Raw genomic sequence first — 15603 nt, 5'->3', positions numbered from 1 at the left:
ACATAAGGCAATAAATCAAAGAGAAAAATGAAGATTTTACTATGTCTCATTTCATTGCATTTACATAAGTAGCACAAGTGTTCCTAGAGTACAGTATCTCCAGTATGATACTTCTTGTCTTAGTTTCAATAATTTTTGCCCTTTAATGTAAAAGCTTGGGAGATGAAATAAAATTAAGAGACAATCCTGAGCTTCCAAGAAGCCTAGTATGAGAAATCAAGATTTTTTTTTTGCTATTACCTTGAAGAAACCATTAATAATTCATGAGAAATAAAATAAATCTGTCTTAAAATGAGAAGATACGTATATGCATATTTATGTATGTATATGCATGTATACACACATAAATAGTATAATGATGGGTTTAAGAATTTACTCTGTTTTTTAAGCAAATTATAAAATTATTTAATTAATGTTATAGAAATATCAAATATCTATATTAAAAACCTGGAAGAAACAGTAAAAAATAAGACATTGAAAATTATTTGTGTGCTTTACTACCATGTAAAATTTTGCAAGAAGTGTAGAAATGTGTGATTTAAGGTTAATGCAAGGGGTTTATTTATTTTAGTATCTCTTATGATTTGCCTCATTCTTTTGTCTTACTGTCTTAATTATCATACACAACTTAGTTTATAAATTTGTTTAAAATGAAAGAAAATGCTGTGGTACTGACATATTAAAGTCATTTAAGGGCTGGGGATGTGGCTCAAGCGGTAGCGCGCTCGCCTGGCATGCGTGCGGCCCGAGTTCGATCCTCAGCACCACATACCAACAAAGATGTTGTGTCCGCTGAGAACTAAAAAATAAATATTAAAAATTCTCTCTCTCTCTCTCTCTCCCCTCTCTCACTCTCTCTTTAAAAAAAAAATTCATTTAATATTTTGTCCCAGTAGTGTTGATAGAATGATATGTACTCAGCCAGCACATTTTGGGATACACTTATCAGGTGAACTTCATTCACAGAGCTAGATGTCACCTATAGCTCCTAGATCAGGCAATGCTTCCTGCCTCCTGTCTCTAACACTTAGAGTCTACTGCTTGCTGATTTGTAACAACTACCTATGAATAGTAGGTGAGAACTAAACTGCCTAGATTGAATACTGGTTCCATTACGTAACATCTCTTGCTTCATAGTTTTCATCTGTGATATGGGAAAAAACACTGGCTATTGAGGTCCATATCTATATACAGATACAAGAGTTATGCTATGTATGTATAAAACCTCCCTTAGACTAAGGTTCAGAATACAATAATTTCCACCTTTTTTTTCTAATTTCTATTTTTGTTAATCCCAAATATATTGTACACATATTCAGATAGAAAACTAAGTTCATCTTTGTAGCTCAAAATAGTAGCATAGAAACTAACTCAGGAGTGTCATCATCTCAGTGGCTTGAGAGGCTGAGGCAGAAGGATGGTGAGTTCAAAACCAGCCTCAGAAACTAGCAGTGAGTCTCCAAATAAATTATTAAAAAAACAAGAAAAAAAGACATGAGAATGTGGCTCAGAGGTTAAGCACCCCTAGGTTCAATCCCTAGTACCAAAAAAAAAAAAAAAAAAAAAATTAACAAAAAAGTGTAATCAAATTAATTGCAGTCAACCTGGGAAGAGTTGATTTAGCCATAGAAATATAAACTATCACTAACAAATAAAAACAAATTATCATTAAGATACAGAGTAAATAGTTTGTTTTTTGTAAACCCCATTTGATTTTCTATAATCAATAGATATTGCATCTTAGCTATTTATTCTGAAATTCTATTTTAGAATGCTTCAAGATTCATCAGCTAGAATATTTGTAAAATGTAAATTTTTTATTTTCTCACAAATAATTTATCAACACAGAGAACATAAGAATATTAAAAGTTTGCTACATTTAATAAAATAATTTTAAAAACATAATTTACTTGAATTCAATAGAATATTAAAGCATGGCAGTAAAACTAAAGCCTAAACTTCAAATGCATGTTTTTTTTTTATTATATAAAAGTATTTCCTCAAAGATTTATCAGCATGCTGGTGCAGTGGTGCATGCCTATAATCCCAGCAGCTTGGGAGGCTGAGGCAGGAGGATCACAAGTTCAAAGCCAACCTCAGAAATTTAGTGAGGCTCTAAACAACTTAGTGAGACACTGTCTCTAAACAAAATATAAAAAGAGGTTGTCAATGTGGCTTGGTGGTTGAGTGCCCCTGAGTTCACTCCGTGGTACCAAAAATCAAAAAAATCACTAATATTAGAAAAAGTTACACTCATGAATGGTTCTATCCAGCTATTCTTTACCACTGACATCATACTTAAGTCACCTTCACTGTTTTTCATCTTATTGATATGTTTCTTTAGTTGTCCAGTCTCCACTTTCAATTGAATATTGAAAGCTGGTTTTATTCTGGGTTCTATCCAATTTTCCTTTTAGATCTGGTGTGCCCACAATTATGAAGTGAAAGGGAGAGATAAACAGTTGGATGTTTAGCCCTGCTCTTTTTTGATGTATTTTCTTTGAAATATATTCTTTATCTACTTTGTCCAGTCTCATGAAATGATAATATTGTTATAATACTTTTTATCCAATATAATATATAAGCCGTGACTTTCCTACAATCTGACATTTAAGATCAAATATATCCTATTAGTTTCAACCCTCCATGAAGGTCATTTCCACTGTATCCCATTGAGAGAGAGAGAGAGAGAGAGAACACAATATGTTTCTATTTTTCAAAAGTTCAAATTAAAAGGGCTGGGGATGTAGCTCAGTGATAGAGTGCCCCTGTGTTTAATCTTCAGGACCAAAAACAGAACAAAACAAATTATGGGTATTAAATGGTAAGCACTGAATTTAATATTGACATCTGCAATGAATGTAGAATTCTACTGGAATCACACAAAATCCTGCCCATGCTTTCATTTTTAATCTTTGAATCTTTGTTCTATATTATCTGTACTTGGTGTTTGTTTGTAGCTGCATTTGTTTTTTACCTTTGGCAGAAATAAACTCATTTCACATGTTAAAAAATTGAAGCCACTTACAGTTCCTGGCCGCGGGTAGGGAACTCTTCCTTGATAGGGCACCCACTGGTAGTTGGGACCATCCCTGTGAGCATATGGACCAAGGAACACCCTTCTCACATCGCTCATGCTGTACATACATACTGCTGATCCCTTGAAGATGTTACTGAAAACAACAACAACAACAAAAAAGAGAATAAAAACTGATGTTCATCCTTATAAAAGGCATGTGAATTTGAGAATGAGTTACTAAATTTCAGATATTATCTAAACTTGAATATAAATTTTTAGCAATAATATGTTAAGAATATTTTAATCACACAAATGTATTTTAACAATGCGCAAGAGAACAAATTATGATTTCTCAAAAATAGCACAATGAAACCATTTTTTAGTATTCACAGAATATATGCATTCATATCAAACAGACTATTAACTTAGAAAAAAATATAGAGAAAATCTGTTCTAAAAGAGTATTTAACTTTAATGTCATTGGAAATAAAAATTTACAACATATTTAACCCTCGAGCACCATTACTGGAACCAGAAAACTTTTAAACAAGCAAGAATTTTTAAGAATTTACTCAGCCTTAAAGAGGAATTAAATTATGGCATTTGCAGGTAAATGGATGGAGCTAGAGAATATCATGCTAAGTGAAATAAGCCAAACTCAAAGAACCAAAGACCAAATGTTTTCTTTAAGTGGATGATGATCCATATGGGGTAAGAATGGAGATTGAAGGGACTTTGGATTGTGCAGAGGAGAGTGAGAGAAGGGGAGTGATGGGAAGGACTTGGACTGAGACGGATGTTATTACCCTATATTCATGTATGATTACACTACTGCTGTTATTCTGCACCATGTTCAGCCAGAGGAAGGAGAAGTTGTGCTTCATTTGTGTACAGTGTATCAAAATGCATTCTACTGTCATGTATAACTAATTAGAACAAATTGAAAAAGAAAAAAAAGAATTTATAAGTTGGAACTAGTGCATAAATGAATAGTCAATGGTAAATTATTTGTCTTATATATATGTAAATATATATAATATATTTTCTTTTAAATATGTATTGATGTATTATATATATGTGTGTATTTGTGTGTGTATATGTATGTATGTATATATATATATAAAATGAAAAAATGCACATGCTATGCATTTTTTTTCCTTTTTCTTTTTCTTTGAGACTGAGTATCACTAAGTTTCCCAGGTTGACTTTGAACTTGTGATCCTCCTATTTTAATCTCCTCAGTAGCAGGGATAACAGGCATGAACAACCAAACCTGGTTTACATTATAGTGTTTTTTATACCCCAAACCAAAAGCTATTAGATCTAATAACATAGTTTTATATTTTTGAAAACATTTAAAATAATCTATTTCCAACAGAGAAAGTAGTTTTAAGTAGTAGTTATTTTTCCCAAGTTAAAGCCAAGCATTAAACAATTATTTTCATCATTTTACTGAACAAAATCATGTAATTGAAGTAAAATGGAGATTGGTCACTGAGCTGCCACAATTTTCCATTTTATTTTGCTTATATAAATATGACTTGCAGAATGTATTTACACAAACATATTATATAGTCGTACACTTTTACAATAAAAAATACTTATCTTTTAGTTGGTCTCACCTCACAGAAAATGACATATAAATCAGACTAATGCAAACCTTGTGTTCCTACCAATTTATTTTTGGAAACTGCAAGCTTCATGAGGGAAGGGATTGGCTGGTTCCTTTCCTGCAATGTCAATTACTTACCACATGGCACTTTATTCAGGGTAAACGTCAATAAGTATATATAAAATTTAATGTTTTTGTGATAGAATAAATAGCAAATTAACACATGTGATGCATCACAGTTGGTAATGTAGTTTATTGTGTACATCCCTTTTCCATTGCTACATGTTTTGCTTATTTATTCATGTAATCAGTCAGCATTGAAAGATTTGATGGATATGATTTTCAGCTATCAAGACATACTCACAAACAAATATCTACCTCATTGAAATAGAGAGGTGAAATTCTATCACTCATTAAGCTACTGGCAAAGTGAGGTCCCTAGACCAACAACACAGGCATCACCTGGGAACTTGTCAGAAATGTAAATTCTTAGGATCCTCCATCTCATTCCTCCTGACTCAGGAACTTTGGGAATGGGGCTGGCATTCTCAATTTTAACTATTTGTCGTTTATTTTTTTTTCTATTTAAATTCATTACTTAATTGGTCACAAAAAATAGCAACCCAAATTTTAACAAATTCTTCAGTTGATTCTAACACATTATGTCTGAGAACTACTGTACTAAGCAGTGAGGAAGCAGAAAAAAGGGATTAATTTTTGGTTGACTTGAGCCTCCTACAATCTTCACTTCTTTTGTATTGTTTTTACATCAAAGGGAAGAAATATGTTGGTACAGAAGCTTATATATAAATTTAGTAAAGTAGGTTTCTTCATTTGGACATATTAATGTTTAAAATTAAGTAAATGCATCCAAGCTGTGTGACAGCTTTAATATTTGCAGAATAAACTAGTATTGGACATTGCAGTTAATCTTTCTTTCATGCTATCACAATGACTAACAGAGCTTTTTCCGACTATAGATTTGAATTATTTTTCTTTGAAATATTTCACCAATATGCCAATATTTATTCATATTTGTATTTATATAAATATATATGAATTCTTGCAACAACACCCGGTGATGTGAAATTTATACTGATATAATGATGGAGAGATAATTGTTGCTCAATTGACAGCAAGAGCCTCAGGAAAGAAAGATGAAAAATTGGGAGAAGAGAAATTGTGGGAAGGGAAAGAAAGCAGAAGGAGGGAGGACAGAAAGAACTGAAAGGTGGAGTAGAAGTGAAAGGAGAAGGGGGAAATGAAGGAAATGAAGACTGAATTTTATATTGTATATAAAATAGAACATAGGTTTAAACCCAGTACTAATTTAGTGTTCAGGTTTTGTTGTTTGATCTCATTAGAACTTATTATAGGATTATTTTTTTAAAAATGTATTACAGGGTTGCCAATAACAAATTAAGTAGACTGAGAGAGAGAGAGAGAGACTACTAAAACTTTTTTTAAAGTATTTTTTTAGTTGTAGTTGACACAATATCTTTATTTTATTTATTTATTTTTATGTGCTGAGGATCAAACCCAAGGCTTCGCATGTGCTAGGCGAGTACTCTACTGCTGAGCCACAACCCCAGCCCCAAGACTACTAAAACTTTAAAGTATAAATAACTGAAGTTTTATTAATGCTTTTTAAAAGTACACAAGAGCAATTTAGTAGTTTCATTTGTTCAGTTTTTCCTAAACCTATAAATTCTTGCTTTAATTCCAGAGATATACAGAAAAATATAGTGAAGACTAGATAGGTGGAGAAGAGGGTAACCAAAGGACCATGGATACATTGGCATTTCTAGATGTGTTTTCCTCTCAGATTTTCATGCCAACCATCTGATCAGAGAAATGACTCTCATCTCAGTGGAATTGCTGGTACCAAAGAATATCTGAGCTTTTCTTTTACCTAATTTATTTAGCAATTGATTAAAGAGACTAAGACAGAGATTTTAAGTATATACTAATTTATAAATATATAAGTACTAAATTAAGCTATATGTATACATATAATTCATAAGTTATAAATTAAGTTTCTTTACCCTAAGTTTATATTGCTCCAAATACTTTCATAAAATCAGATATCATTTTGATAATAGTCTAGACTTCATTCAAATGTTTAAACTCAAAGATGAACCTTGGATACAAAACAAACTTTTCAAACTGTTTTACCATTCTATTTACTATGATGATATTCTTTACTAAAACTCGATTTTAAAAACAATTACTTTGGTCATAACTTATTTAAGCTACTCAAGAATGTAGCTCAAAAGATTAAAGTAACATGGTTCTTTGAAAAATTATATTTTCAATAGTTAAAGACACTCAAAAAAATTAAAGGACAAGAGGTTTCTTGCATAAAATGGAAATAAAAGTTATTTACCTGGATGTTGTAAACACTCCATATACAATTGGGTTTTTAGGATCTTTAGAGTTCATTAGGAATACATCCTCTGTTTGAAAACAAAATTGGGGAAAGTTGCATTTTTTACAGTTATGGAAAAGACTGAACAAATGTCCTCTGCGTGAACACCAACCACTTACGCAGTTCATCAAAATGGGTGTCTATGCCATTTGGGCCTGGCACTGAGCAAATCAGCCGAGCTTTAAGGAATGTTGTCCATTTATTCACAAGACTTCTGTGTCCTCCAAAGTCATTCTAAAAGGAGAAATAGCCAGTTTTAGTTCCTGTGCATGCAAACATTAATTTGAAATATTTATTTTTTTGTATATTAAGACCGATACAAAACTTCGTCGTCTTTCTTAAAAAAACAGAAGAACAAAAAACAGTTCTTTATGCAACCAAGGGAGTTCTTAATTCCTCATTTTTCAAAATTTCCATAAGCATTGTAAATGACCAGACACAAGTAAATATCATTTTTTATTTTTTATTATATCATTAGTCAAATCATTGACTCAAATTTTATTCAAGGAACTTCTCACAATAAATGTCCAATGGTGATAGTAGAAAATAAAAATCTACTATATTCTTTAAAATTGTTAAGAAAGTGGATTATAAGCATTCTCACTACAAAGAATTCTTAATATGTGAGGAAATACACATGTTAATTTGCTTAATTTATCTATCTACAATATGTACATATTTTACAGCATCATATCTTACATGAAAAATACATTCTTTTTTTTTTTTTTTTTTGTACTGGAGATTGAACTCAGGGCCACTTGTTCACTGAGCCACATTCCCAGCTTTGTTTTGTATTTTATATAGTCAGGGTCTCAATGAGTTGTGTAGTGCCTCCCTTTTGCTGAGACTGGCTTTGAACTAACAGTCCTCCTGTCCCAGTGTCCCGAGTCACTAGGATACATTCAATTTTTTTGAGATTACAAAACAATTGATCTTTAAAGTCACTTCACTTTTCCCATGCTGTTACCACTAGGCCATGGAAGAACATTTATTTACTGTTGTGTTTGTTTTGTTTTACTGATGTCTCTTGTTCCTAATTACTGTGTGTATGTTTTTTTTTGTTTGTTTGTTTGTTTTTAATACTGGTTTACAGCCAATACTTGGTATACAATAGGCACACAATGAATATTTACTGAATGAATGATAAATCCATGCCTCATAATCTATACTGAAAATATATTCCCCAATAAAAGAAGCTAGCATCAACTACTTTCAAAGCTTTAGATATTGAAAGAATTTATACTTTACAAATAACACACTGAGAAAATATTTGCATAAACTTTAATAAAGGAAACTCATTCCTGAGAAAATATTTTGAAAGTGTACTCTCACTGTAAATAAAACTGAGTTTTAACCTAAATGTAGCAATAAATTCTATTACAATGTTATATATTAACTATAGTCTTTTAAAAGAATATTTATGTGCAAACATTGAAGGAACATATAGGTTTCTTCCAAAATAGTGCATTGATTTAACTTTTGTTTATATGATTTTCTTAACCATATTTTTTAACCCTTGTAATAATACTTTAAAAATGATCTATATTTTGTGGAGAAATGAGTCTCATATATAATATCTTGTTTATATATTCCCAGAGAGTTAAAAACGTTTAATTTTCCAGTAATTGAACATTTCAGAGACAAAGAATTAGATTATTTTGGGATAAAAGAGAGACCACAAATAATATTTCAAATGTTTTGTTATTTTTCCTTAAAAAAGGAAGAATTCAATTTGAAAATTCCTTGGATCTGTTTTTGTGATTTTCTTTTTGAAAGATGCTTTAATATGTGCTAACTTTTTTTCCACATTTTTTTCACCCTATACTCTGTAGAGGAAAAGAATAGTACTGTTATCATGTCTTCTAATTGCTGGTACTAATTAACTCATCAGCATTTAATGAGCAATTTTATTCTGTATATCTAACTTTTTAATGTAATATGAAAATACCAAATTTTTCCTAGATATAATTTATATCTCTATATCTATGAAAATATTTTACATCTTCAGAACTTCAAACCAAGATCACTTAGTCTAATTGTGAAATAACGCCAGTTACCTCACCATCTTTACTTGCATATTTGTGATTGTGAAGAGTTACTCAAAAGCAACTAGAATGCATTTGTAATCACTTTCTACCATTTAAATATTTCTTGTACTGAGACACATTTTAGTGACATTTTTCCATTGAATTTGCAATGAAAAGGATGAGAAATAAAAAGAAATAAAACATGAGTAGAACATCACAATTCTTCAGTTTTTCTTTACCTCACCTTGCATATCTGACCTATTCTAGCATGGGTAGCTTTTCCAGAATGTTCTCCATCTATCGCATTTTCACGGAAAAAAAAATATACTTTGTCATCTTCAGGGTTGTCACTCTCTGGGATGAGGTGAGCACTGATGAACCTTGGATCTGAGAGACAAATTACAGCAGATGTATTAATTCACAGTTTAATAAGAATATGATTAAGTCCATTTCACTGTCTCTTAAACCCCTTTTTATATAGTTCAAGAAATTAATATTTCCTTAGCTCAATTTTCAGTACATGAGAACTGTTCTTTATGCATTCCAATGTATATTACAAATCACATCATATTTCCAGAAAATTTAAATTCATTTTGTTTAGGTTAGAAGTAGATATACAAATCATCCATGTGACCATATGCAATGCAAATGAATTACTGGATATTCAAACACTTTGCAGATTTTAAGTGGTATTACCATTTCTAGTCTCCCTTTCAGGCAGACAATAACTATTAATTGGTGTGTTCCTGATTCCAGCAAAGCATGGGTGGGAAGAGAAAGGTGAGTTCTATACAATAAATGACAATGTCATTATAATAGATACTCAGGCCCAAAACCTTGGCTTCACTCTTGCGTCTTCTCTTGCTCGCCTGTATTCTATCACTATTATTCTCATTCATAACAATCTTTGACCATCCTTTTCTGAATCATTATTGTAAATCTTGTTTAAAATAGATTTCTAACTAGTCTCTCTTTCTACCTTACCAACCTCCATGTCTTTCTCCATATGACAGCCAATGATACTCTGACAGGTCACTTCCTTCCCCCAGCCTCCATTATCTTTCCAATTCACTTATAATAAAATGTAAACTCCTCCCAACGACAATATTATACTCTTATCCATGTTACCTGTCACACCTTTTCTCCTACTTACTCCTCCTTCCTATGTAACTCCTATAGAGCAATATCCCCTTCCTGGTCCTCAAACTTATTAAGAAAGGACTCCTTTGGTCTTGCCCCAGAGTCAGCTTCCCTGTGTAACCCTTTGCCCCCATACACCAGGGTTGGATTCTTATTTTTACTCAGGTCTTTGATAAAATGTTACGTTAAATGACTTTATTGACTACTCCATCAAAAGCAATGAAATCCTTGCTCCTGGTCATTCTCTATTTTTTTTTCTTGCATGATGTTTTTCCCCTAACACTGTTCAACATCTGATGCAATGTCTCTTTCTCTCCATTCATCTATCAAATCCTCATTTGTTAGTTGCATATCGCCCTTACCATCTCAATGGAATAAAAATTCTGAGTGCAAGACTTAGCATATTTTGACAAGGTGTTTAAATGCAGAGTTTAAACACAGTGAGAAGTCAATAAATACCTGTGCAAGGAGGAAATAGAAGAGGAAAAGAGAAAGAAGCAGAAGAAGCAGAAGAAAGGGAAAAGGAAAAGAAAGAAGGGGAAGAAGAAAAAAATAGCAACAACTACAACATAAAAACATATGTCTGCTTATACTAGTGAGAACATACATCCGTGATGTTCAGAACCCCACTTCAAAAAATACTTTGTAAATAACTGGGTTGATATGGTTGTGACTCAGAAGACTATATAAAAATATGAAATGGCTTCAGGACTTTACCATGCAATGTGCTAAAAAGCTGAAAGCACTTAGGACATTGCAGACATTTAAATTCATACAATAATCTACCTTTACTCCATGGTGTATTACATTATTAAGGTAACAATGAAATATATACACACACGGGTCAGCACCATTCTTAAGAGACCAGGAAAGAGATCAGAATCCCTAAACTAGTTTTATCCATGTACAGTCAAGATATTCAATCCTGATCTTCACCTGCGAATAATCATCTCTATCATGTGTTCTATGCTTATAACCTCCTTTTAATGTTTTCTCTGGGACAATGCACTGAATATATTTCACAGGGCTAAATTTCACTCCTTTTCAGGAAAATTATTCAGACTCTGTAAGTAATATAAAACATATGAAAGATTACCTACTCATATTGAAAATTCAGTGGGCCAGTGAACAAGAATAACCAAATAATGATTTTAAAGTAGAATCAGTACCAGAAATTTTAAAGATGCATAAAACAAAGCTTGATTCTTAATAATTACTCTGAAGCATAGTTTTTAAAAAATGTAGACTTGTTCATATATATATACATACATTTATGTATACATATTTGTCTCATATGAAATGGTAAGAAGAATAATTAAGAGACATAGTAGGGATCCTAGACATAAAACAAAGAATTAGTACTGCATTGATGAAGTTAATCTCCTAGAAATGCATATGTGCATGTGTACACATCTTATACATTTATGCATACAAGTGCATGAACATGTGTAATGCAAAAGTGTCTGTACACATTTCCACCATAAACCTATTCATGCAAGAACTCAGCTCAGTCACATCACATTTGTGAACTTGGGAAAGCCTCTTCCCTCTCAGATGGCTGACTTCAAAATGGTTTTATTTCAAATTGGGTTCTACTAACCCTGTCTGTCATAAATAGTTCATATAAAATCAAATATTTTAAAATTAAGTTATATAAAACAACTGTGTAAAATGTTAACAGATGTATTATTTTCATTGTGATGATACTGAAAGAAGCCTCCATCTTATGTTAAACTTGGGAATCTCATTACAATGCAGCTTTAGACTGAGAAATCATACATTCTTCAACTTTACTACTGGAGCAATGGAGAAGAAAGGTGTTCTAAGGTGACCTCCCAAATTGGGGTAGTTGTTCATGCAAGTACTTAAATAAAAGAGAATTCCAAGTAATTAAATCCAACTACCTTTGATTAGATGGCAAATGTGCACAAGACACTGTAGAGAAAATAAATGAAAAATGTACATATTTCTGATTCTCAGGAATGTACAATCTAACAAAAGTAATGTCAGAAACAAAAAACGAACAACAAAGAAAGCAACATACTACATGTATCGATGTTATATTTTTATAACTTGATGTTTGGGCATTGGAGAAGGTAACCAAGCATCTTTTTTTTTTTGTCTCAAATATTTGTATGGTAATTATTATCTTACAAGAGTCAGCTGTAGTGAGAAATAATCCAAGCAAGTTATCAGGCACATTCATTGTTGAAGAGCCTTCAATCCTAACCTTCCTTCATATCTGATCCTATAGGCAAGGAGGTTTTATCAAGAGTCCCACACCTAGGATTGGCTAGAGCCCAAAATAAAATTATATGTGAAAAATGAGAACCAAATTTTTAATATGGGATAATGCCACAGTTCGACTGCAGCAAAATAACTGGGGGTGACGAACAACTTGTGTACGTTGATACAGCAGGAGTGGGAGCCGTTTATTGTAGGACAGGAGCGGTATTTATACATTCCACACAGCTTATCTTAATTAACATAAACTAGATACATCAGTCAACCAATAAGAAATCTCCACACTTAATGGCTCCCTCGAGTTACTTCACAAACCACTCCCTCTGGCATTTTGCCAGGCGCCATCTTGACTTGTTTACAGACCCTAACATTTCTCTGGCAAAATGCCAGGTGCCATCCTGACTTGTTTAAAGGCTCTAGCAGAATAATAGATTATTAGAAAGAAAATACTGTCAATTTAGGAATTTGGGTTATATCTTAGATTTGGAAAAACATGCATTCCCATTTCAAAATAAAGACTCTATTTTAGTACATCTCCTAAGAACTTTAAAGGAGCCATTCATTTTCTAATATTTTCAATTTAGAAAATCTCCTTTTTAGTCAGAAACCTCTAATCACTACTCATTTTCCATTTCTTCAGTCTTACACATTCTGCCTTTCCTTTCCTTCTTATGGTTTGTCTTCTCATATGCTATCCATTTAGCCAGTTTCCTCACTGGTCAATCGCTTCTTCATTAAATCTGAACATTCTATCAGTCATTTCAAATGTCCTCACTAAGATCCCAACTCTTGGACTCCTGAAGTTGCCCTGTACTTGTTTTATAAACCCCTAGAACTTTTCTTCTCTGCTTTATTCCTCTTCCTAAGCAAGGACAAGAAAAACAATATAATTATACTAAATGGATTTGCTATAAAATCAAACTATTTTTCCTAAACTAAATAAGAACTCATATTGCTAAACAAATAACTATGTGCTTTTAGTGCCTCAATATAGATTTATTATCAGCGACTGTTTAAAAGAATCGTGATTTTCTTCAAATCTTATAATGTATCATCCCTTATTTTACTCTCTAAAAATGGCCTTGTTTGTTGGAGTGATAAGAAGGCCATATAGTTAGTACAAATTTCTCTTTTCTTCCTTTTCTATGTTTTCTATGGAAGAATGTTCTCCTTTCTAAGACTCACATCTATGTACTCTCAATCCAATATTTAAATAAATTTATTTATCATGCATTCACTTACCATTTATATTTTCACTAATCAATGTTTGCTAATTTCCTACTCTGTGCTCTAGATTGTGGAAAATTACAGAATAATATGGTGAAATGCTTTTTGTCCTAATATTGATTACTATCAGCAAAAAAAAAAAAAAAATCCAACAATTAAATACCAATTCTTATTTTGTTTGTTTGTTTTGGTATTGGGGCTTGAACCCAGGGACACTTAACCACTGAGTCAAATCCCTAGCCCTTCTCTCTCTCTCTCTCTCTCTCTCTCTCTCTCTCTCTCTCTCTCTCTCTCTCTCTCTTCTTTCTTTCTCTTTTTCTTTAATTTTGAGATAGGGTCTCATTAAGTTGTATAGAGCCTCTAAGAGTTACTGAGGCTGGCTTTGAACTGGGATCCTCCTGCCTCAGCCTCCTGAGTCACTGGAATTACAGGCGTGCACCACCATGCCAAGCCCAATTCTTAAACTTCATGCAAAAAAAAAAATTGAAAATAATGAGTTTGAAAATAATGCAGTGAGAAATAGAAGGGGCAATTGATCTCGTCTTGAAGAAATCAGTGATTTTTTTCTTAGAAGATATGTCATATACTTCAAGACCTGTACAATGACCCGGTGCCTCAGGTAGAAGGAGCACATAAGCAAGATTCCAGAAATGTTCTAATGGCTCTGGAGGGAAATACTGAACTATTTTAAACTTACTAATCAGGGTAAGTCATTAGTAAGTTATCAGGGTAAGTCAGGAAAATTATAGTGAGGCAAGAATAAAGGCAAGAAGACCCATTTAAAGGTTGTGAGAGACACACAAATGAGAAATGATGTGTTAGGGTCAGTGAACAGATAAAGGGACAGAGGCAGGGATCATTTGAGAGCAGAATTAATGAAGCATGTTTACCAACAGCCTGCTGAATGTATGGAGTACTAACAAAAACCATGGAAAATAAAGGAACTTCTGATCCAAACTATTTGTTGGAGAAGAGTCACTGAGACAGGGAACACCTGAGGAAGGGCAGGCAGATAGGAGAGTGGGAACTGAGTGAGCTCAGTTCAGTATGTCCAACAGGAGAGCTCTGTGACACTGCCCCATAGATCATGGATAAGAAGAGCTCAGAACTAAACCTGAAGTCATTAAAATTGAGCTGACAGAGTGATTAGAAAAAAAAGAGAGAGAGAATGGACCCTATGCCCCGAGAAAAGAGAAGAAATTAGCAAGTGGGGAGTTGTAGAAAGAAAGGGAAATAGGTATTTCCTGGATTTTCAGTCTTTCCCAATTTTTCAATGTCTTTACTCTGTACAAGGAAAATACAAAGAAGTTCCCAGACACCTTGCAGTTTCTTGTATCCACTAAACCACAGAACCGTGGGGCAGGCCCCACATTCCACATGCTCTCTGTGTCTTTACTACTTAGCCTTTTGCATCATTCACTACTATTTCACTGACAAGCAAGAGAAGCTTTCAAATCATCCTCCTTATTTGTCTTCAGCAATCGGCATAATAAGATATTCAGGTCGTCCTGAAATTTTCATTGCTTTTCTGACTTCGTGTGGCTTTCATGATTCTGAACTTAAACTTTCTCAATTTCTCTTTGGGTACTTGTTTTTTCTTCCCAATCCTATAAAAGAAACCATTTCCTAGTGTTCCTTCCATTATTTCTGTATTCTTAATTTTCCTATATTTTTATTTCTCTGTGAGAATTTGTTCACTTCCACAGCCTCAATTATGGTGAAATAACCTTCTTGTTCTTCCTGTATCTCGTTCTACGTTTCAAAATTATGGTTTAAATTATTTTCCTAGATAATTCACTGCAACTTTAATTCATTATGCCTTAGTAAGGAACGCATCAACTTTTCTTTCAAACCCACTTTTCCTACCTTTCTCATTTTGATTAATGCCATCATTAAGGCCTATATG

General features: G+C 32.8%; 1 protein-coding gene across 6 annotated transcripts in view; it reads right to left on the bottom strand.

The window, feature by feature from the left end:
* Sema3a (semaphorin 3A) overlaps nt 1–15603 on the bottom strand; it is a 431159-nt gene that overhangs the window by 39512 nt on the left and 376044 nt on the right. For all 6 annotated transcript variants that reach the window (XM_078040129.1, XM_078040128.1, XM_078040131.1 and 3 more), the window contains 4 exons: nt 9331–9473; nt 7179–7293; nt 7018–7087; nt 3029–3173 (listed from right to left, as the gene is read on the bottom strand). In XM_078040129.1, the coding sequence (XP_077896255.1) occupies nt 3029–3173; nt 7018–7087; nt 7179–7293; nt 9331–9473 (473 nt within the window). The remainder of the gene's footprint in view (nt 1–3028; nt 3174–7017; nt 7088–7178; nt 7294–9330; nt 9474–15603) is intronic.

Source organism: Ictidomys tridecemlineatus, chromosome 2 (genome assembly GCF_052094955.1).
Source record: "Ictidomys tridecemlineatus isolate mIctTri1 chromosome 2, mIctTri1.hap1, whole genome shotgun sequence".
Taxonomy (NCBI): Eukaryota; Metazoa; Chordata; class Mammalia; order Rodentia; family Sciuridae; genus Ictidomys; species Ictidomys tridecemlineatus.
This window is presented reverse-complemented; position numbering and strand designations above follow the sequence as displayed.